The 24,755-nt window shown below is 41.9% G+C and overlaps 1 protein-coding gene across 4 annotated transcripts in view; it reads right to left on the bottom strand.

Moving 5' to 3' along the window:
- HMGXB3 (HMG-box containing 3) overlaps positions 1–24,755 on the bottom strand; it is a 47,164-nt gene that overhangs the window by 8,199 nt on the left and 14,210 nt on the right. For 2 of the 4 annotated variants that reach the window (XM_049648025.1, XM_049648026.1), the window contains 10 exons: positions 23,479–23,610; positions 18,682–19,100; positions 16,887–17,062; positions 16,649–16,746; positions 14,349–14,447; positions 11,832–11,981; positions 7,676–7,977; positions 7,006–7,181; positions 2,552–2,683; positions 1,461–1,645 (listed from right to left, as the gene is read on the bottom strand). In XM_049648025.1, the coding sequence (XP_049503982.1) occupies positions 1,461–1,645; positions 2,552–2,683; positions 7,006–7,181; positions 7,676–7,977; positions 11,832–11,981; positions 14,349–14,447; positions 16,649–16,746; positions 16,887–17,062; positions 18,682–19,100; positions 23,479–23,610 (1,869 nt within the window). The remainder of the gene's footprint in view (positions 1–1,460; positions 1,646–2,551; positions 2,684–7,005; positions 7,182–7,675; positions 7,978–11,831; positions 11,982–14,348; positions 14,448–16,648; positions 16,747–16,886; positions 17,063–18,681; positions 19,101–23,478; positions 23,611–24,755) is intronic. The other 2 variants (XM_049648027.1, XM_049648023.1) reach the window with 2 other exon arrangements.

Below are 24,755 nucleotides of genomic sequence, written 5' to 3' on the forward strand. Positions count from 1 at the left end.
GAAAAATTCCTATTCTTCTCAGTTTACTAAGAGTTTTATCAGAAATTGGGGTTGGGGTGCCTGGGCGGCTCAGTCAGTTAAGCGGCTGACTTTGGTTCAGGTCATGATCTCGCGGTGTGTGGGTTCGAGCCCCGCATCGGGCTCTGTGCTGACAGCTCAGAGCCTGGAGCCTGCTTCAGATTCTGTATCACCCTCTCTCTCTGCCCCTCCCCCACTCATGCTCTGTCTCTCTCTCTCTCAAAAATAAATAAACATTAAAAAATATAAAAATATAAAAAAAAAAGAAACTGGTGTTAAATAATAATGAAAGCCTTTTTTACATCTAATGAAATAATCATATGGGTTTCTACCTTTTACCTGTACGGCAGCAAATTACATTAGTATATTTTCTAACGTTGAAACAATCTTGGTTTCCCGGGATAAGCTTAGTCATGATGTGTTACTCTACTCACTGTTATTATCCTATAGAGAGCACTGTGTCATCTATATTCATGAATACAATCAGCTCCGATTTGTTCTTATAGTAAATGGCTGGTTTTATTTTCAAGGTTATTTGGTCTTATACAATGAGGTGGAGAAATACATCTGCTTTTACCATTCTCTGATCAGAATCATAGATTTCTTGGAGATGTTAGAATTAAGGTATAAAACCCATCTGAGTTTGGTATTACCTCTGCGAACGCTTTTTATTTAAGGACCTAAGTCCCCGATCAGGTCATTCTTTTCCACACTTTCTTTCCATGGCTCTCCATCTCACTTGGTGTAAGTCTTCACAGGGGCCCATGTGCCCCCGTGGAGTCTGGCCTCCCGCAGCCTCTTGAACTCACACATCCCACCACTCTCTCCACCGCTCTCCACCAGCCTCCTTGCCATTCCTCAACCAGGCAGAGGAAGCCCACCTCAGACCATGTTTTGCTGCTCTCTCTGCCTGGAATATTCCTCCCCTGAGAGCTACGTGGGCTTCAGATCTCTCCTCAAATGCCACCATATCAGAGACGCCTCCCCCTACTACCCTCTAGAAAACAGGAATCCCGCTCTCCACCAAACTGCTCTCTTCTCCTCACCTGCTTTACTGTCACTATGCTACTTTTAATTACTACTTACTACATATAATTTAGACATTGATATAACATACAATTATTAACAATGTTTGTTTCCTGTTAAATTCTCAAATTTGGGGATTTCCCACATTCTCAAAGCAGGATTCGAGCCCCATGAGCACAGGAACTTTATAGGTTTTTTTACTGCCATGTCCCAAGTGTCTAAAAAGTGTACCTGGTTCATGTTTAATAAGTTTGTTGGCAAGTAACAAATGCCATAATTTCCATCCAGCCTTCCTTAGATAAAAAAGCCACTCCCCTCTCTCAGGCAGGACTAGAGCCATCTGTTCCTGGGACAGCATGAAGGAAGGTGGCTGCCGAAGCGTGAGGACAGTTCTAAAGGCGGCAGGAGATACTTACTTCCACACTCTTCAGTGCCAACACATTTTCTTCATTCCTCTGGGCCATTTCCACTTTGGGAGCCACACCACAGATGCCACAGATCATGTCATTGTAGTCTCGGACAGTGAGGCACTCGAAAGCCCAATAGCCATTGCACAGCAGCTCCTGCAGCTGGCTCAGCTCCTCCAAGGTGAGGGTCTTTTCTGCAAGGAAAGCAAGAGTTCTGAGAAGTCACGGCAAAAGACCGTGAGGCCACTGGGCATGAGCCAATGGCCAGCAAGAACAGCAACTCTGCAAGACTGCTTCTCCCCTAAGAACACCCCGGGGTCAAGCACCCTGGCCCTAAGGGCTCGGGTGGCAACCCCAAAGGGCAATTCCAATCAGAGTTGTAACCACCTCGCACTAAGTACCTACTAGGCACTAAACACAGTGCAAACAACTTCAAATACGTTACTCATTTAACTCTCACATCTTTATGAAATAAAAGCTATTCTCATCCTCATTTTACAACTGGAGAAACTGAGGCACAGAGAATTACTTGCTCAAAAATACACTGCCACTAAGTAGCAGTGCCAAGACTCAAACACAAGCCTGTTGACCCCAGAACCTCTGCAGTACTCTATCTGACCTCCTAGCAAGCAAGGTGCAAGGGAACGGAAACCTGCAGGGATAGGAAGGGAAAAGCAACAACATAGAGAAGGAAAGCAAGGGGGAAAATAATTGCTAATAATAAGGAGGGTGGTCACCACCCTCAGGTCTCAACATGAGCCCTGGGAATGGTAGCAGACCTCCAGAAGCTATGTACTCAGAGTGAGTCTGATCAACATGCAGTGAGGCCTTGTCTACCCATATGATCAGAGGATGAACTTCTAAAGAGTCAGCTTAACCTCGTGCTGGGGGTCCCTGGCTGGATGGAAAGACTCATTCTTCCCAAAGTTAATTTGGCATTCGCAAAATTCAAAAGGAGGAGAGTTCCAGGGAAGTCAAGAATGTCTCCTTTCCGAACTATCAGATTCTTCTGCAAGATGATTCTTTCAACCGAAGCCCAGTGCTGAAAATTCCCAGGGAACTCAGAACTAGCATGGAAAAGGGAGAACGACAACCTGTACCTGTCTGCTCCTGCACTGACTTCAGAACAGTGCTGACGGACACTCTGGGGTCCTCCCCCAACTTGATCTGGTTTCGGATTGCAAACAGCAAGTCCAGGCTCACTAGTAGCTTGTTCCCCACATTAAAGAGACCTGCAGAGTTAAAAAGAAGCAACACAGAAACTCATGTTAAAACATCTACAACGGCAAAAAATTAGAAACAAACTAAATGTCCAGCAATAGCATAAGAGCTAAATTAATTATGGTACATTTCTCAAATAGAAAATTATGCATTCGAAGGAATAAGGTAAACCTAAATGCTCTGACATGGGAGCCATCCATAATACACAGTTAAATGAAAAAAGCACGCAATTAAATGTGTAGAGAATGTTTTCATAAAAACAGAAACCCCTCCCTGTGGCCCAGCTCAGTCTTCATTACCAGCGGGGCTGCCCTTCCTCTACTTCTCAACAGCCACACTGTGGGGGAAGGCCAGGAGTACCCTCTAGCCCAGGGATGTAACAAAAACTATAAAATCACCCCTAACAAAATCTGAAGATGAAAGACTCAGAAAAATTTAAATGCAATCAATTGAAGACAAATAAAAGAGGGTGATTTTATATTTGCACAAAACATAAAGCATAAATTTGCACAAAAGCAAGTTCTAGAATATGTGTTCTCATTACAGAAGGGTATAAAGGAGTGGGGAAGGCTTTTCCGAGCATGATACCAAAGGCTGAAACCATAAAGGAGAATACCAAATCTGGTTACATAAAAATTAAAACAAAAAGAAAAAAAACCAAAAAACCAAAAACACCTTTGTGTCCCAAAACAAAACAAAACCCAAATTAACCACAATTAAAAGACAACTGATAAACTGGGGAATAACTCTGTCAACAACAAAACATTCAAATGAAGGATGGAAACAAAAGAAATTCACAAAAGAGATTTAAGAAAAAACAACATACAATCCTCTTAAGAATCAAAGAAATGCAACAAATTAGGAAATGATACACCAGTTTTTACCTATCAAATTGGCAAAACTTTAAAAAATTATAATACCAATCTGCAAAAAGTTCCTAAAGCTGATAAGGAAATTTAGCAAGGTCACTGGGTAAAAACTCAATAGACAAAACCCAACGGTATTTCTACACTAACACTGAACAGTCAGAAATTGAAACCATGTCATTCAGAATTGAACAAAATGAAATACTTAACAAAATATGTGCAGGATCTACATGCTGAAAACTACGAAACACTGATGAAAGAAATAAAAGAAACCCTAATAAGACAGATTGACATGTTTATGGATTGGAAGACTCAATATTTTTAAGCGTGTTAAACTTTCAAATTGATCTATAGATTCAATGTAATGCCAATTAAAATTCCAGTAGGACTCTGCAGATACTGAGAAGCTGATTCTAAAATTTACATGGAAATGCAAAGGAGGGGCACCTGGGTGGCTCAGTCTGTTGAGTGTCCAACTCTTCATTTCGGCTCAGGTCATGATCTCATGGTAAGTGGGTTTGAGCCCAGAGCTCTGTGCTGACAGTGCGGAGCCTGCTTCGAATTCTCCCTCCCTCTGCCCCTCCCCAACTGGCACGCGCTCTCTCTCAAAATAAAAATTAAAAAAATAATTAAAAAAAAAAAAAAAGAAAAAAAAAGGAAATGCAAAGGAACTAAAATAGCCAAAACAACTAGAAAGAACAAGGTTGGAGGACTCACACTAACTGATTTTAAGACCCACTATCCAGCTGTAGTAATCAAGACCAGTGTGGTAATGGCAAAGGGACAGACAACATAAAACAACGAAAGAGAACAGAGAACAGAAATAAACCCACACATATGATCAACTGTTTTTCAACAAAGAAGCAAAGGCAATTCAATGGAGAAAAGACTACCTTTCAACAAATGGTGGTACAACTGGATGTCCACAGGCAAAAAAAAAAAAAAAAAAAAGGAAGAACTCAATCTGGGCCTCACACGTTATACTCACACTTTATATAAAAATTAACTCAAAATGAATTACAAACTTAAATGTAATCCATAAACTTATAAAAATTAGAAGAAAACACAGAAAAATATATATGGTCTTCACCGACGTAGAGAGACCGTAGACTGCAAAAAGCGTAATCCCTAAAAGAAACAACTGATGAAGTAGTCTTTGTCATAATTAAGAACTTCTGGTCTGTGGATGATTTCTTTAAAAGAATGAAAAATCAAGCCAAAAACCATGAGAAAACACTTGTAAATCACTTATATGACAAAGGACTTATGGGTCCAGAATTATAAAGAATTTAACAGTAAGAAAACAAACAATCTACTCCAACAGACCAAAGATGGAACAGATACTTCACCAAAGACGACATGTGGATGGCAAATAAACCCATGAAAAGATGCTCAACATCACTAGTCATTGAGGAGACACAAATTAAAACCACGAAGAAATACCACTACACACAGCCATCAGAACGGCTAGAAAAACACGAACAAAAAAACCCTCTCATTCCCTGTTGGACATAATGCAAAATGGTACAAACATTTAAGTAAACAGTTTGGCAATTCCTTTACAAAAATAAAGATACACTTAGCATATGGCCCAGCAGTCTGACTCCTCAGTATTCATCCAAAAGATGAAAATTTGTTTACACAAAAGCCCGTACATGAGTGTTCATAGCAGCTCTATTCAAAAGTGCCCAAAACTGGTAACAACACAAATGTCCTTCAAAAAGTGAACAGATAAACTAACTGTGGTACTTCACACAATGCAAAACTACTCAACAAGAAGGAGGAACAAACTGCCGATACATGCAACAATGTGGATGACTTTCAAAGGCATGATGTTTAACGAAAGAAGCCAGACTCACTTAAAATACTGCATACATTGTGTATCAACTACACTGAAAAGAATTTTAATCTTTGAAACATATTTTTAAAAAATACTACATACTATGATTGGATTAAATGACATTCTAGAAAGATGGAGCTATAGGAATGAAGAAGAGATCAGATGGCTGCTAGAGGTCAGGGGTGATTACACACAGGAGGAATGTTTTAGGCCATGGAACTGTCCTATATACGGATTGTGGTGGCAGGTACACAACTCGGTGCACCTGTCAGAACTCATGTGACTGTACGACAATGAAGTAAATGTTATTGTTGATGTAAATTTAAAATTAAAGCTAAAATCAAAAATATATATAATCCTAGGTACTACTGACCCAGATAGACTGCAGGGAAATGGCACTCTCATTATCTATTCGCAAAAGCATAAAATAATACAAACTCAGCTGGGCAATTCAAGACATTGAGAGCGTGAATACAAAACAAGGCAGTGTAAGGCTCTGAAGACGAGGAGAATAAATCACAAATACTCTAATCTTTGGCACTCAAGTGTATGTATGAAATTCAAATTCCAAATTCTTACAACGGTGGTACATGGTGAATGTTTCCACAAATGTCTGATGCTGATGAACATACAGGGAGAATGGGTGAACACGCAGCAATTCCGTTTTGAGCACTTGTCCAAAGGAAATAATTAAGGCTATACACAAAGAGTTAATTATAAAGAGAATTCTAAAATGGAGTCCCATACACTCTCTAAAAATGGTCATGTATTTCCCCACTTGCTGGCACAGGAAGATGCCCATGGTACACTGCCAAACTTAAAAAGAATATTCCGGGGCATGTGGGTGGCTCAGTCGGTTAAGCATCTAACTCTTTTTTAAAAAATTTGTTTTTTAATGTTTTTAATTATTTATTTTTGAGAGAGACAGAGACAGAATGCGAGTGGGTTAGGGGCAGAGAGAGGGAGACACAGAATCGGAAGCAGGCTCCAGGCTCTAAGCTGTCAGCACAGAGCCCGACGCGGGGCTCGAAGTCACGAGCCATGAGATCATGACCTGAACCGAAGTCAGACGCTCAACCGACTGAGCCACGCAGGCGCCCCAAGCATCTAACTCTTGATTTTGGTTCACGTCACAATCTCATGGTCATGAGATCAAGCCCCGTGTGAAGCTTGCTTGGGATTCTTTCACCCCCTCTGTTCCTCTCCCCCACTCAGGCTCACGCTTTCTCGCTCTCAAAATAAGTAAACATAAAAAAAATAAAAAGAATATCCCAAAACGATATCCAGCACGACCCCACTTTTGCTGAAAGAAAAACCATAAACCCATAAATCCCATATTCCCTTTTATTTTCTTCTTTGTACCTGTCAGCATTTTCTATTTTTTTCCCACAATGAAGATCTGTTATTTAAAAATTAACTTTGTCTAAAGATCCAAGATACAAGAGCCCTAATATAAGAGCCCAGAAGTAATCTTCTGGCACCAAGACATCCACGAGAAAAAATCCCCTCTTTCTCAGAAGCCACATCTGAGGGAAGGTGCAGTGCTCAAAGAACCAGAGGTCTGACCAACAGAGGCTGTTCCCAAGCCTGTTTTGGGGCCCTCTGAAGGAAGAAAGGCTGATACCACCTGCATAGATGTCCGTGAAGCTGTGCAGGGCCAGACAATGACACCCACCTGCATAGATGTCCGTGAAGCTGTGCAGGGCCAGACAATGAGGGTTCAGACACATCTTCACCTGGGCAGTCACCACCTGTAGCCGGCTGGCTGTCAGCAGCCAGCACTCCTGGGGCCCGGCCAGGGAGCTAGTACCAAAACATCACCGACAGAAAAACATAAAGGAAATCAACTTATGCAGTTCCAGGGCTCAGTGATCAACAGCAAAGTTCTCAAGATTTTAATGAAGTAGGCAAATGAAGATGCTGGAGCTCGTGTTCCAAGGTTTTCTAGGTGGGTGTCTGCTCTGGTGGCATGTGGTCTGTGGAATCACCCCTTAAGTTAATACTACTCTGGATTCATTACCTACTTTAACCAATGCCCCTGAACTCCCAAATCCAAGCACTGTGCCGGGCAGTCCAGATGTAAATGAAATCCTAACTTGGTGACGACAACTTTCAGGCATTTTCAATAGAAATAATGGATAATTACTAATCACTATGCTTTTACTTTAGGCAATTGAAAAAGCAAAGGAAACCTAAGAGAAGCAGATATAGCTTTACAGAAGTTTGGAAAAAGGGGCAAGATGGGCCAAGTAAGATATGGCAGCTAGGGACAGGGTAAATCTGAAAGGGGTGCTTACTTTTGTCCCCCTTTGAATAATGGGCTGCTACAGAGTAGGCACTGCGTGGACGGAGACTCATAATAATTCGACCAAGAGGTCTGCTCGATGGTGACCGTCTCTTCACTCACGTTGGACAGAATGAGTCGAGAGCTGTTGAGTTCGTGAATCAAGGCGAAGACCTCAGCCAGCTCAGACTCGTTCTCAGGAATCTGCAGGACTTTGCGCAGCAGCTGCAGAGTGGACTGGCGCTGGACCTCCCTCTGGGCCAGGCTCAGGGGCTCTGTGGCACTCAGCACATCTGGGAGCGGTGAGCTGACCTCCTGGGAGAGGAGCAGATTGAATGATCAGCAAACAGCCAGGGCACCGCCAGCCTTGGTCTAAAATGCTGAGAGGCTGCAAGCGGCAGAGGATGGGCCCATCCGTGGCTGAGGGTAGGAAACCTAGTTTCCAAACCACCTCAGTTAGTAACTTGCTGCGTGACTCGAGGCAGGTGTTCTCTCTCTGGCACAAAGTTCTCTACCAGTAAAAGGAGAGGATTATACACATCACTCAGAAATGGTTTCAGAGGTAAGCTCCCATTCACCAGGTTTGGAGAATAACAGACCCGGGTCTCAATCCTGGATATGCCACTTAATAGCCATACATTTGTGACCCAAAGCAATCTACTGAATCTTTCTGAGCCTCAATTTTCTTATCTATGAAATGAAGGATGAAGTACCAGTAATCTCCTAGAGTTATCATGCAGAGTAAACAAAATATTGCAAGTAAAGCACTTAGCATAGTACCTGGTAGACAATGAAAGCTCTACAAATGGTAGTTTTGATATGTCACCAAATATCTGTACTACTTAAGGTATTTGTCTTTAACACTTTTATCTTCTGGGTACAAGGGAACTATTTCATATATCAATCAAAGGCTTTCAGGACTAAGGTCCTGAAATGCTCATTAAAAAAATGGAGGTTCCTCCGAGATCCCTTGTATAAATGCAACAGGAATCACTCCCTCCCTCATGTTTCCAGAGTCCATCCTTTTACTGCAGAATTCATGTCTCACAGCTGGTGAGACTGTTCCCCTATTTTCGGTGAGTATAAGGTTCCTGTTTATTTGCTGATTCCCAAAACCAGCATGAGAGCACACTAAAGATTCTAATTCCTATTTGCTGGACATATAATATGTTGCTTTGCAGAAGTTAATTGCCTAATAACACGAAGGAACTTTCTATGAACTCTGCACACCTATAGCTCTCATCTCATTTATCTGTAGTTTGGCTACTTACCTTTCTCCCCCACGAGACTGTGTGTTCCTCAAGGGAAGGGACCATGTTCTATTTATCTTTGTATCTCCAAAGGCCTGACCTACAGTAGGCATTCAATGCATGCTTGCTGGAAGAAAAAGAACAACTGCAGAGAGCTGACTGACACTAGAATGAGTTGCCCTGGGAGACAGTGTGTTCCCAGCCCTGTCTATGTTGAACTATGGGCTGGAAGAGTAGCTGGCAGGGACACTATCCTTCTACTCTGAGCCACAGTGAAAGACAGGAATGAAGACCATTCCAGCCCAGAGTTGCTGCAGTCTTAATTACAGCCACCAATGACAAACTGCGCAGGAAGCATATGGCCACCAGGGGGCTCCAGAGAGCATTACACACTAAGGTCCTTGGGTCTCAGACTAGTGTTTTAGTTTACAGAAAAACAGTAATTACATTTTATTTCTCTAAAACTTAGGAAGTTGAAAGGTGACAGAATGTCAGAAGGATACTGGAGGTAAGCAGCTATCAACCAAAGACAAAAGAATATAAAATTCCAAGAGTAGGATTTGAAATCAATTGGCTAGAAGTCCTTGAACAATTCCTGTCTGACCTTGAAAGTTAGGTCACCTCATCATCCTCGATCCAGGGAACCAACATCCATTTCCACACTGCAAACCACACCAATTGCTACAATCAAATAGGAGAAGGGAATGTTCAGAGCATCTACTTATACAGGACTCAATTCCATTCCATGATCATGATCAATACATTGAGTATGCACACTCTAAGGTCAGAAGGCATGGGGAAACAGATACACCTGTCCTAAAAGAAATTACGGTGTCACAGGGAGCTAAGACAGAGTCAAGGCAGAATATGGTCAACACTAAGTGAAGACCTCCTCTTTCTTCCCATTAAAGGCATAGAAGATCCAGGAAGCTCATTGCCAGCAGAGAGCAGCCAATGGAACAGAATGTGATGGAAGCTACGGACCCATTTTACATGCTATTTCAGGGATTTACAGATTATTTGAAGCTCAATTCTGAGTCTTCTCTGGGGTTCACGGCCCTGAAAATAAAATGTCCAGATACAATCTACCTGGCCCGCTTTTGTCACTAGAGAAACTAAAACTCCGAAGAGGGATGGCATCCAGCTGAGGGTCCTCCCAGCTGTCTCTCTATTCCCAGTCCCCATGTGTTTTCCACTAAGCCATCAGTGCCCACATACTTTAGTTCTATTTCCCTTTCTCACAAGGATAACCTCAGAACACCACCTCAAGGATGGAAACAAACCTGGGACCAGGGGGTGAGATTTATCTGCCAGGAGCTCCCCTGCCCTGCCCGCCATATCCATAGAAAACTTAGCTTGAAATGGTTCTCACCACCTGGGTAGTCCTGTCCATTCCCAAACCCCCATATGCCTCCTTCCTGACACAACCTTCTAGCCCTCACAATGAATGAAGGACATTCAATGTGACCTCATCGCCTAAAAAACAAATTGTCTGGTCTAATGTTAAACATCTTCCACAATGTGGCCACAATATGCCTTTCAAGCAGCTTATTTTGCATACTCCTCCATATATATATATATATCTATAGATATATATATATCTATAGATATATATATATACATATCTATAGATATATATACCTTTCTTTTCTAGGTGATTAGAGCACCAGACTCCCTAGCGCTTCGCTTGTACCCATGCTTATGCTTATCCTGGAGTATGGCATGCCTTCCTCTTCCATCCAAATCATTTCCACCCTGCAAAGTCCAGCTTAGATCTGGAGTGGCCAGACTCCACCTTGGATCCTGACCTGTTCTGTACGCCATCCTCTTTCCTCCCAAGGCAGATCAGGGAGATCTTCTTACCTTCAACCCAGTCATTCCATCTGCTGCCTGAGGTACTGTAATGTTCTGTACACTTAAAGAAATTCACACGTGGAGGGGCGCCTTGGATGGCTCAGTTGGTTAAGCGCCCGACTCTTGATTTCAACTCAGGTCATAATCTCACAGTTTGTGGGATCGAGCGTCATGCTGGGCTCTGCACTGACAGTGTGGACCCTGCTTGGGATTCTCTCTCCCTTTCCCCGACTAGAACATGCATGTACACACTCTCAAACATTAAAAAAAAAAAAAAAAATTTCATGTGTAAAGTCTGAGGACCTCTAAAAATACCCATTTTTTTCCTGGTTCTAATAAATAAAAAATGAGCCCTAATGGGGCAAATGGAATGTGTTTTATACTCCAAACAGTTTGGTCCAACTTCAGAGATTTGCCAAAACTGCTAGAAGTGAAGCTTTGTATTCAGCCAAAAGCTCTATAAGGAACCTGAGAGGCAGTGATCTAATCTACAAAGTCTTAGGACTGGCATTCTCTGTTTACCAAAATACTATTTACCAGTGCTCCACCAGGTCTCAGAACTAAAAGAATGTAACCCTTCCGTCCCTCTCTTCAAAATCCTATTTAAAGAAAAAACTTTTTTAAGTTTATTTAGTTTTTAGAGACAGGAGAGGGAGAGAGGGAGAGAGGCAGAAAGAGAGGCGCGGAAGAATCCCAAGCAGGCTCCGTGCAACCAGCAGGGGTCGAACTCATAAACTGTGAGATCATGACCTGACCTGAAATCAAGAGGGGATGCTTAACCAACTGAGCCACGAGGCACCCCTTAAGAATCCTCTGTAAAGCCTGTATTCCCATTCTCTTTGGTGAATGAACTCTTGATCCACTGGGCTAGAACGTTTTCCAATTCTCTCAACTTAATAATGAGGACAAGGAAGCCCAAAGAGAACGTCCAGAATTTAAAACTGGTTCCAGTTCTGGTGTTCTAATTATGATCATGTACCAAGAAATCATTTTATTTCTACTAAAACAGGTCCACTAACAAAGCCCAACACAAGGCTAGGGGATGTGTTTAGGGGAGGAACTCACAAGAGCCTTGGTGGTTTTCTCAGTCCGGTCTTTAGCAAGGTTAAAACCACAGCTGGGACAAATCCGCGGTTTATGTCGGTTGGTGTAGACGTAGTTACAAGAGGGATTCTTGCATTTTCCCCGACCTCTTGAAGTAGCGAGGCCCAAATCCTAAAAAAGTAAAACCAGTATTCAATTCCACAAAAGTTACACCTGGGCAGAGTCAAAAACCAGGATGACCAGCTATCAGTAAATCAGAGAAGAAAGTGACAATGGCAAAACCAGATTCAGACTAACTTCCAAAGAGCCTTGATGCAAGATCCTTACTCTGCGGTTACCTCCTTTCAATCTTAATACAGCCTGTATAATTTTGGCAAGTCCCTCCCCATCTGTGAAACAAGTGAGCTGACTCTTTAGTGTCAGAAATTCAAATGCCATGGAACACCTGCGTGGCTCAGTCAGCTAAGCGTCTGACTCCCGGTTTCAGTTCAGGTCATGATCTCATGGTTTGTGAGTTCAAGCCCCGGAACCAGCTCTGTGCTGTCAGTGCCAAGCCTGCTTGGGGCTGATTTCTCTCTCTCTCCCTCTCTTTCTCTTTCTCTCTCTCTTTCTCTCTCTCCCCCCCCCCCCAAACACACACACACAATTTCACACATGCTCCTATATGTTCACTCACTCTCTCAAAAAAATAAATATTTGTAAAAAATGTTAGAAATTCAAATGCCCTCAGGGTCCAGGCTACTGGCAGAGAGAAGCAGGCCTATTCTAGCAGAAGGCTGAAGACTGTGGTGAACAAGCATCCACACCCTTCCTGAAGACAATCAGGACCTCTGGACTACCTAAGCTCAAATCTCTGGCATCTAGGCTCCTGTGACATGCTGCTATCTAATCAAAAAAGAGAAGGTCCTGGGAAGCTCCCCCAGATAGTAACCCTAGTGGCCTTCTGTAGTCAAAGGGATAGGGAGGTGACGGTATAGATGGCATGGAGAAGGTAGTAATTAGTCTCTGAGAAAAGAAACCTGAGCAGATATTCAGGATAAAGGAGATATTCTCCTTAAGGATCAGGCCAGTCTACGCACTAGTCCACCATACTGTCCTGTCTTGTTACTACAGAATCCCTAGCAGAGGGTCTGGCCAGAGCAGGCTCTCAGTAAATATTTTCTGAATGAAGGAATGAATGGTTCTGTACCTGCCTGCCTTTATCAGGTAAGAGTTTTTAAAAATCCAGCTGCTCTCTCAATATCTGTGTATCTTACTCAATTCAGGCAGAGAACCTGCCAAAAGTTACCTGGCTAATCGGTATCTAAGGATCAATAAAATTAGAGAATGCTAGAAGCAAAAAAAGAGCCCCAACGTGGTATCTAAACTGATGCAGCATTTTACAGACGGTGAAAACTGAGGACCAGAGAAGCAAAGATGCCTGCTTGCCCCAAGTCATGTGCATGCTGGCAGCAGAGCCAGAACCACTTTGGGACTAAGTCCTTTGAGTGCTTATTCCACTGCTCCATGTGGCTTCCCCTGTAAAAGGATGACCCCAGAGTCCCACTCTGTTTACTGGGATGTTTATTGGGATGTTAATATATGCTGTGTTAAAAATAAAAGGTGATGAGGTGCCTGGGTCGCTCAGACGGTTAGGTGTCCAACTCCGGCTCAGGTCATGATCTTGCAGTCCGTGAGTTCGAGCCCCTGCAGTGCTGTGCTGACAGCTCAGAGCCTGGAGCCTGCTTGGGATTCTCTATCCCTCCCTCTCTCTGCCCCTCCCCCACTCCTGCTTTGTCTCTCTCAAAAACAAACAAACATTAAAAGATATATAAGGGGCGCCTGGGTGGCTCAGTCGGTTAAGCGGCCGACTTCGGCTTGGGTCATGGTCTCGTGGTCCGTGAATTCGAGCCCTGCGTCGGGCTCTGTGCTGACAGCTCAGAGCCTGGAGCCTGTTTCGGATTCTGTGTCTCCCTCTCTCTGACCCTCCCCCGTTATGCTTTGTCTCTCTGTCTCAAAAATAAATAAACGTTAAAAAAAATTTTTTTTTTTTAAAAAGATATATAAAATAAGTAAATAAGGATAAAAATAAAAGGTGGGTGGGGAGGGAAAAGGTTTGTGGCAAACGCGAGGCTAAACAAAGATGCTTTACCGAAGCACTTCTCAAATCCTTTAAGAGGCCAGTACTGACTGTGACTCTATTTTAAGGGGGAAAAATAGACCTTTCTCACACTTACCAGGGGATAACAGACTTTTGAGGCTAAAAGGTCCAAAGACTGTTGAATGCTACAGCTGGACTGGATTCTCATGTCCAATTACTCCAAGAAACATCCAGGTCTCAACTGGCCTACACGCTATAGATCTCGCCTGCAAAACACCTAGCTAATTCACCCAGCAGCTACCATCTGGATCAGTGAAGGGATCTTCAGAACCAATGATCTATCTCTGACCCTACTCTCACTCCTAACTACCACTCCCCACCTCCCTCAGACTTCTACTCGCCCTCCACCTAAAACCAAAACCCATGTCCTTGTCAACCCATCACCTGGCCACACTTACCAGCGTTACAGTGCAGCTGTACTTGTATGGAGGAAACAGATCAGGCTTGACTTCTACAACTTTTACTTGTGACATCCGACTGCCCGGGCCATTTGTTAGCTGTGGATCAGAACCAGTGATTTAGTGCTTTTCTATAAAACCTCACACTCCTGAGGGCCTGTGTCCTGAAAGAGCTTGAGGAAATAGTTTCCCAGGGAATTTGTAGAGCCACACTCCATGTGAGCTCTAGGATGCTAGTCAGCAGTCACCAGCCCGCCAAAAGTTTAAATGTCATTTTCAAGCCCAGGGTTGCCACATTCTTCTGTGCAGCTTCTAACACTGCATACCAGAAACACTGTGAATCAGATTTACAACTGCTACCAAGTGGGAAAAACTTATAATAGTCATATACCACACAAATATGTGGTTGAGTAATGTTGGCATAGAAAGAACTCGAAAAGATTGTTCACTAAAATGTCACAGGTTGAGAGGAAGATCGTGACTTTTTCCCCTTTCACCACTATCTATGAACTTTTCAAATGTTCTATACTATTAAAGAAAAAAAAAGATGAAGACAGCATTAGTAATTATTCTGTAATACTGAATTTAAGTTGATATTCAGAACATATAATTTGATGTAACTTAACTGGCCTAAGACTAGCAAAAGGACTTGCAACTTTTAACAAATACCCAATGTTACCAGTCAAAAGGAAACTATTTACAGAGAAGACCGGGAGTTTACCCAAGTAAAGGGACTCTAAAGGCTGGAAATCTACAAAGCAGAAAAGCAGACTAGATCCTTCTAGATCTAAATCACACATGCATCCAGTGCTGACACCACATCTGGGTGACAGATCAGCCTTCAAAGTAAAAGCCAGTTGATACTCTATTTGGGGCAAATTTGGAACAAAGGGAGTTGCCTGGCAGAGCACCCTGCAAGGGAGAAGGCAGCCCGAGTTTCCTATTCCATTTTGGTCTAACAGGGTTTTTGATCTACAGGCCACAAAATCCACTGACAGGTCATGAAATTAATTTAATGAGTTGAAACCATTTCCATTTGCAAAATGGAAAATACCAAAATAACCACATATAGTAAGGGCATAGCTTCCTTATTCTTTTTATGTATACAGGTATGGATGTTTACTGGGCTGTGATGTAAAAATGTGTTATTGAGGGTCATGGCCCAAAAAAAGAGGTCTAGTAAAAAAAATGCTCATTTAGGGAATTTTGATAGTAACTATTCTGGTCACATATGGATAAAAAACCAAAAAAAAAACCTCTATCATTAATATGAATGGACTGTACTGGCTACAAACTAGAACTTGAAGAGCCATGATTTTTGGTTTTAAAAAATTATATTAAAAAAATGCCCACAAACCTAGGAAAAGCCTCAGAGGCTGAATGGGCACAGAATGCCAAAAGCAGTTAGTTCTGGGTGGCAGGATTACAAGAGACTGACTTTCTTTCTGCCTTACTGAATTCTCTGTATTTTCTACAACAACCGCGCGTTCATTTTTTCAAGAGGCTAAAGAAACAAGACAACTAAATGCAGTATCTAATCCTACAATGAACCCTGTACTGGAGTGCAAAAACGCTATAAAGAACATAACTGGGTAAAATTGTCGAAACTGGAATACAAATGACAGACTGAAGTATTGTATCAATGTTTCAGTAACAGAATATTCTTATTCTTAGAAAATGCACACTGAAATATTAAGAAGCAAAAGGCCATGTAACTTTCCCTTAAATTACATGTACTTTAGAAACATACATGAGCACAAATGATGAAACAAAATGGGTGATACCTTACCAATAAGCAACTATGAGTGAAAAGTACATGGGTACTTTCTTTGTACTGTCTTCACTCTTGCAATTATTTTCCTAAATTTTAAATTGTTTCTAAATTAAGGGACGCCTGGGTGGCTCAGTGGGTTAAGTATCCAACTTCAACTCAGGTCATGATCTCACAGTTCATGAGTTAGAGCCTTACATCGGACTCCTTGCTGAGGGTGCAGAGCCTGCTTGGGATTCTCTCTCTCCCCCTCTCTCTCTGTCCTTCTCTTTCTATCCCTTCTGCACACTCTCTCACAAAATAAATAAAAAAATTATTTCCAAGTCAAAAGTTTAAACGTGCATTCGTTTTATAATAAGAAAAAAAGTAAGTAAAAATAAGTAACTCATTCATGCTCAACTTCATTCCAGAGGTCACTTTCCAATGTAATAGGCTTCTGCCTATGGCTCTGAGACACTAAATAGAAGCCCTGTTCTCGGAGCAGCAGGCCTGCCCCCAGGATGCCCTACCTCTGGAGAACAGGTCTTACCTTCACTTCGCTGCTGTGTGATGACTGTTGGATCGGCTGGCCCAGCTGCTTCAGCGTGCTTGGCTTCAGGCCACAAGTCCTCACAGAGGGGGTTTTATCTGAGACAATCAGAAGTCAAACTGGTGACTTAAATGCATTCAGAGTCCCCCTCATTCTCTCATCTCCATTCTCAACAACCCCACTGCTGTCCCCTTCCTATCTGACAGCTCCCCGCTCCCGGGTTTGTCCCAGCCCTTACCACTCAGGGGAAAGGCCTGCCTGGCCCTGGACAGTCCCATGCTGTTGCCTCGGCCCACATTAGATGGGGCTGGGAGAATTGCTCTCATGGGTCTTGCCGCAGCCAGTAATGAGGGCTTGCCCCGAGCTTTGCCCTTAAGCTCAGGGGCTCTGAGCCCAGGGGTGAGCGGGTCAACTCTGGAAAAAAAAAAAAAAAAAAAAAAAAAAAAAAAAAAGAAGGGAAACCTAAAAATTCTGGACCAAGTGGAAGAAACCAAAGCACAATCTCCAAATAGCATTTTAGCAGAAGGATAGTGTAGTAAACTCAGGGTAGATATTTCAGGGGTCATTACGAAGATAAATACAAAATAGTGCCCACTGTGAGGAATACAAACAGCTAGTGTAGTTATAATATCTGATCTGCCTCTAATTAGTATTTAAAGTATATCAGTCTCCCAGATGAGGGAGGCTAAAACACCCGCAGAACAAAATCCACATTTTCTTGTAGCTCCAATGCTGAGCACAGAGCCTACATCACAGAAGGCTCTTGTCGAGTGACACGCTTGCCTAAAACGAACAGTCGAAACTACACAGCTTCATGCTCTAAAGATACAGAACCATTCCAAAGTATACTATAAATAAAAACAGGCAAGATGTAGAGATACATAAGTTATGCTACCATTTGTATAAAAAAAGGTAGGAAAAAATATATATACACATACACATATTTGTAGTATATGTCTAAAATTATCTCTGAAAACAGAAATTTGAGAAAACTGATTGTCTGGAAAACGGAAATGGATGACTTAAGGATAGACTAGAAGAGATTTTTTTCAGTGTATATTCCTTATACCCTTTGAGTTTGAATCATGTGCATATATCTCCTAGTCAACAATAAACAATTTTAAATCAAATAATAGAAACCAGAATTTCTAAGCCTTGGCACTATTGACATTTTGGGCTGGGTAATTCTTTGTAGGAGCCTGTCCTGTGAATGTTTAGCAGTATCTCTGGCCTCTACCAACTAGATGCCTGCAGCACCCTTCTCCCCCACAGTTGTTAACAACCAAAAATGTCTCTAAACATTGCCACAATGTCCCCTGGGGACAAACTGCTCCCCATTGAGAACCACTAATATAAACAAATAAGGGCCTTTAGTTACAAGACCACAACTGCCTCTGGGAAGGGGCCACATGAAAAATGCAGTCAAGCCTTTAGGGAGGGCATGGGGAGGAAAAATAGCCCATATTTATGGACCACCTCCTATCTGCAATGCACTGGGCTATGCATGCTTCACACACAATCTAAAGTCTATGAGGTCAGCCATTAAGGATTAGATTTTTCTAATATCCAACTCAAGATTTTTCAGAGGAAAGAACGGGCATGAGGTGACTATGCACAAGGTCAAACAGAAGTCAGAGACAGATTACAACCAGAACTGAATTCTCTGATCACCAGGACAAGAATCTTTCTATACCTTAATAAGGCTTCTCTTTCCAAATCTACTATCCAGGATTGGATACTAGCTTCTAACACTGGCCTCAGGCTGTACCAACAGGATCCTAGCAAGTGCTTCTGGGAAAATGACAAGAAGGGATGCACAGGAATGTGCCAGCAACGCACAGACAGCAGAGTGTAAGAGGAAAGGCAAATCATTCTGTGGCTCTGGGCCTTAGTTTCCATATCTCTAAAATAGGAAACATTAATTGGGCTCTGCTGCCTCTCTCAGTAATGCTAATAACGACATAAAACAAAACAAGGAACATTTCCCAACTTGCTATTCTAAAAACAATCCTATAACATATAAACACATTTACCCTGCAGGCTTTTTGGGAGCAGGGAGAGGACTGGAGGTGCTGGTCCTCTCAGCTGGTGGTGGTATGTCTGGTCCTGGACTGTCATTCTCAGTTGTCCCCAGAGAGACCTCAGGCGGCACACCATTCTTGACCACCGGCGTCTTCGTGGCTGCCGTACCACGATTCCCAGGAGCTTCCTTGACCAAAACATGGGCATCTGAGATGATCACTTCCTCCCACTCATTCTCCTCACCCACTTCTCTCGGAGGAGCTACACTTAGGAGCTGGCTTACAGCTTCTGAGTTCTCCAGAGTCAGTTTGGAGGCATTTTCCTTAGAGGAGTTTTGCTCAGTGGTGACAGGCTGCTGATTTCTTTTAACCACCGAACCTTTGGAGGAGACACCAGGAGCCAATTCCACTTTGACTTTGGCTGGCTTTTCCTAAAAAAAATAAGAATGCCTGTAGGCATTTGGCATTTTACAGTGGACAACACATCACAAATCTTTTCTCGTTCGCTCCTCACAACAACAACGCATGGGCAACAACTAGGAAACTGAGACCCAGAGGCAGGAACAGGCTAATGTCAGGTGTCAAGACAAAGCTGGCCAGAATCCAAGTCTTCAGACTTCAGGTCCCCTTCACTACAATATTCAACACCCAGGTTAGCATACAGCTGTTCTAACAAATTTCTTATTGATAGCCTCTTTAGGTTTCAGCAAATGAAGTTGGCATTTTGAACCTGACCTTTGTTCAAAGCCTGCTTCTCTAGGTCTAGAAAGAAGCTGATACGTTGCCATATTTGGGCCCAGAAGTCCCAAGCTCTTTATCTTGGTGTTCCCTTTATCCCAATGCAGTCACATCTCACATGATGAGCCTCAAAAATTCCAATTCTGTTAGGGAAAACTCTATCTTTTGTCCCAGATTCTTTCAGGTGAGTCTTAAGGCTGGCTTACACACACGCCACAAACTTCTCACTCAGTCAAATTAACTCATACGTATATTAATTACTTACTAGAAAATATTCAAACTCACTATAAATCCCAGCCACTATTTCAGGTCAGCCTACTTGAAAAATTCCTTGGTGCCTTAGCTTTTATGCTGTGGAAATATACTATTATTTATACACACACATACGTACATACACATACGTTTACCTACATACACAAGCAATTTTTTTAAAACCGCGGTTGTCTCAGGAAGGTTCTTTTAACTCCATGTGAATAGTGAAAAGTGCTATAAATGAAGAGATATAAACATAGAAGCTGGGTTCTATCTAGGTTGTGCTCCACATCTAATGACTTATGTCACCTCAGACAACCTTCACCTGAACTCTCTCACTTTGCTACCATGAAACAAGAGGGTCGGCCTCTCACCATTCGTCAACAGCAGTACAACAGTCTTTCGGGGGGCTCAATTCATGGTGCAGGATTCCCCTGCATGCTGCAGAAGTCTAGCATCTGTGGCTGATGTTATTACCGTTTAGTATTCTCTCCCAGTCACAGACTACCAAAACCCCTTCCACTTCCAAAGGGGCCTGGGCAGCACACTGCCTCTGGTTAAGAACCAACATAGATGACCTAAGAAATCTCCTGTAAAGCATTCTCCGATTCTAACACACATAAGTGTGACTTTATTAGACTTATTAGACTTTAATAAGTCCGTGAAGACAAGTTAAATACAGAGAAAAATTCCTAGTAAACTGCACTGAGCTTACTGACTGCTGGAGAGGGAAAAGTTGGTAGAAAAACAGGAGACAAGCTAAATCTCTGCAATGAAATCTCTGAGCAAAACACTGCCCACTAAGTAGGCTGTTGCAGATAAAAATTCTCTTCAGGGAGACTGAATAATTTAAGGAATCAGAGCAAAATAACTAGCTAATGAGCTCACATTTCCTTAACTCAGCCTACCCTTTTGAGATTTCACTTTCTTTCCAGATAGAAGGTAAATACCACCAGTTGCCTGCTCAGAGACCTCAATTACCACCATCAGAGAGCCAAAGGAGTGAGGCCTTGGGCTACAGAGCTTTATATACTATCTTTTGTTCCATCCAACTCATTGGGAACTGTGCCAAACATTTCTTGGGCTAATTTTAGCCAGTATGAAACTCTGGAACAATACAAGAAAAGGTGAGTCATTTCCTGACAGGCATGAACACATTTGGAGCTTTTAGAAACTATTTATACTTGCAGCTTCAAAAATCAGAACTCCAGAAATCTTAAAATTCTGCAGCTAAACAGCATAGCAATGCCTGAGAAGTGTGATTTAGTGGAAAAGCACTGACATAATTAGCTACATGAACTTAACAAGTCACTTCTCTTGAATCTATCTTTCCTCAACTAGAGACTTGGAATTGAACTGCCTGATGACCAAAGTCACTTTTTTCCCTAAAATTCCAAGTGCACTGATGCTAAAATGTTACCCTTTTTCTTCTTACACTCACTCACTCTGATCCTATGAAATTCTGAAATCATAGTATTTACTCTTTACATGGCAATTCTATAAAAACCTCTGGAGAAAAGAATCTGACTTAACAAATCAACATGGGGGACAAGTACCTATGGGCGCCTGGGTGGCTCAATCGGTTAAGCGTCCAACTTCGACTCAGGTTGTGATTTCACAGTTCGTGGGTTTGAGCCCTGCATCAGGCTCTGTACTGATGGTTCAGAGCCTGAAACCTGCTTCAGATTCTGAGTCTCCCTTTCTCTCTGCTCCTCCCCTGCTCGCACTCTGTCTCTGTCTCTCTCTCTCAAAAATAACCATTAAAAAAAATTTTTTTTTAAAAGATGGGGGACAAGTAGCTAATAAAAAAAATTTGATTTCACAATGTGAATTTGCTCTCAGAAAGAGAACCATGGCTCAAGTTATTTCAATCAAAGAAGGGAAAAAGACATAAATGAAAAAAAGAAAGCCAAACTAAAAACAGAACCTGAAGGAGACAAGGCTACAGGATGAGTTAGACTCTTCCATAAAAAAGCATCAGAAATAAGGTCATGTGACAAACCTGCTGTGCATCTGTGAAGAAGGGTCAAGGAGGAGTCCAACTACCCTATTCAATCTCCCTACTGCAGATGAGGAAGTACATTTTGGGGAGGATAATTAGGATGGGAGGAAACTGAATGGCTGCACAGCAGCACAAGACAGATGGTGAGCACAAGAAACTCAACAAAATCTGAAACACACAAGCACTGGGCCCTTCCTGCCCTGAGAACTGATAGTGTAAAAAGCAGTAATAGAGACTGTAATTCTATTACTGCCAATAATGATAGCAGTGACCTCTTGCTGAGGATTTAATCTACACTAGGAATGCACCATCCACTTTACAGGGATAATCTCATTTGATCCATCCAAAAACCCTAATGAGGTAGGCACTATTGTTAATCTCCATTTACAAATGAAAGAAAAACCAAATCAAGAATAGACATAAAATGACTTGCCCAAGATTATATAGCCAAAATCCTTGAGAGACAGAAGTTCAAACGGAGAAAAGCAGACTCCAGAAGTGTACTTTTTTCTCTTATCCTCCCAAAGACACTCTTCTCTCTCCTAACACTGGAAATTTCTAGGGTTTTAGGAACTCAGTGCCAGAAATCCGGTACAGAGATCACATGCCTCTTTCTTTCTTTCCCTTTAAAAGTTTATGTATTTATGCGTTTACTTATGTATTTATGTATGTATGTACATACATATATGGTCTCCACCCCCAATGTAGGGCTCAAACTCACGACCCCGAGATCAAGAGTCTCATGCTCTCCCAAATGAGCCAGCCAGGCACCCCCAGAAGTGTATTTTTAAGTATTAACTTATTCTGTCTCCTGGAATTAGTGATGCCCTGAACTCCCAACATTCAGCCAGAGGGCAAAAGTCACCATCCCAGTATTTTTCAGAGATGTTCTATGGAAACTGCCCCCAAGGAACTTAAAAGGTATGGCACTATAGAAGTTTTCTCTCTACAGATAAATGTGGACCCTGCTGAGCTAGACACCTAACAAACACAAACCTAGCCTAAGTTATTGTCACAAAAACAATGCTCTCTCTTTCCTTTTCTACCTACCCAAATTCCACTGATCCTTCAAGACCATCTCCTCTATATCCCATCCCGGACGATTCTAGTTCTTTTGACCCTAAACAATTTACAGTCTCATACAAAAATGTGACAAGTTATGTATGATTTATATAGTCAATGTGAAGTATAAAACAAGTAACAAAGCAATGTGTTGAACTGAACTTCACAGGGGCATAGCTCTGATGCTCATTTATTTATCAAGCATCAGTTACTTAGAAACAGAGACAGAAGTATACATTTGGAGAGTTAACTATGAAAGACCTAGATATCTGGTTAAGGACCTTTACTTTTAATAGCAGCTATAGGATACTGAAAGGACTTTGAGCTAAAAAGTGAGCAGATGTGAGCTACGCATCTGAATAACTAAGCAGTCAGTGTGGAGGGTGGATTGTTAAAAATTTAACAGGAAATGAATAAACTGACATAGTGTAGTCATTCATAGGAAGTTATAAAGCAATTAAAGATAATGGTCTTGTATATTTAATGGCATGATATGTGAAGTAAAAAAAAAAAAAAAGGTCAAGCTACAGAACTTGTGTATTCACAGAAAAAAGACTAGAAGAAGATACAACAAAATGTTAATAATGACTTTTCTTTGGATGGGGTAAGATTATGGATGACATTTTATGAAAATGACTTACTTGTATAGTCAGAAAGTAAAAACAAATATTTATTTTTTAAGTCCTTTGCTCTAAAGGGGAACAGGGAGCCTACTTTATGGGGTTTCCAAAGCAGCAATGGCCAATGGACCTTACCTTTGGGATCCACTTCCCTCCTAGGAAGTTACCACAGATAGGGCACTTAGGTGGTTTGTGCCTGGTGACATAGGTAAAGGAGCAACCTGGGCTGGTGCATGTCCCATGGCCCCGGCGGGTGTATGTAGTGGTCTGTAAGGAAAAGAGTGGGTCAGAATCAACACCACAGTGCAAGCCCTCTCAGATCCTGAAGACCATTATAAGCACAAAACTGCCAGGAGGATACCAGTTTGTAGAAGAATAGCCAATTCGTGGTATCTTAAAAGGTCAGAATTGGAAAGGTTGTAAGATACAATTAGTTCACTTTTGAGAAATGAAGAAACTGGGTTCAAATGAGGAAAGACAGCTGCCTAGGATTACACAGGTATCAGAAGAATAGACACAGCAATAACTGCTACTAATTAATGAAGCACCACACAGCGCTGAACGCTTTACCAATATCTCATTTAACGCTTTCCGCAATTCTATGAAGTAGGTATTTGTAACTACTGAGGTTCAGAGCAGTTAAATGCTTTACCTCAAGTTGTATAGTGAATCTAGGGCACACCTAGACTTAGAACCCAGAGGTCTTTGATTCTTGGTCCTAGATTCCTTCCACGCACTTGGCTGCACACTACAGCCCTAAATACTTCGAAGAATTTGCTTCCTCTTCATTCCTGTTAGTTAAAAATCAGAGAACCTAGGACTTAGGGTTCAGAGATATAAAAATAGAGTATGGCCACTTAAAAAAAAAAAGGGAATTTCAACAGAAATCAAGTCCTTTGATATGCAACTGAATTTAATTATCGGCATACGAATATATTCAGCTACTGGCTCTCACCATCTCCAATGATTTCCCTTTGAACAGAATGATTACAATGGGTTTTTATTTTCGGCTACAAATAGAAATTAGCCAAGCTCCATTTCTTGATTAATGCCGCAAAGGAGACATTTTCCTGTCAGATTTGTTGTGTCTTACAGATGTTTACTCAGATATTAATCCCATTTTTCCTAGCCTGGCCAAAAAGCAAAAACCTCCCTTGGAGAAACACCAAGCTGCCACTAGGCTACCTGTGCCAGAATGCCTAGGGAAAAGGTGATTCTAATAGTAGCAAGTCAAGGTTGAGGGTGAAGTAGTGTGGTAAGAGGGAAAGAGACCGGGTTTCAAGTTCCAACTCCACTACTGACACACGGGATGACATGGGGGTAAGTCACCTTATCCCCTCTTCTGTAAAATCACCCGCCCTTCCTATTCTTCCTATTTCATGGATATCTCTTGAAAAACAAATGAGGTAAGA

The sequence above is a fragment of the Panthera uncia genome (genome assembly GCF_023721935.1).
Source record: "Panthera uncia isolate 11264 chromosome A1 unlocalized genomic scaffold, Puncia_PCG_1.0 HiC_scaffold_17, whole genome shotgun sequence".
Lineage (NCBI taxonomy): Eukaryota > Metazoa > Chordata > Mammalia > Carnivora > Felidae > Panthera > Panthera uncia.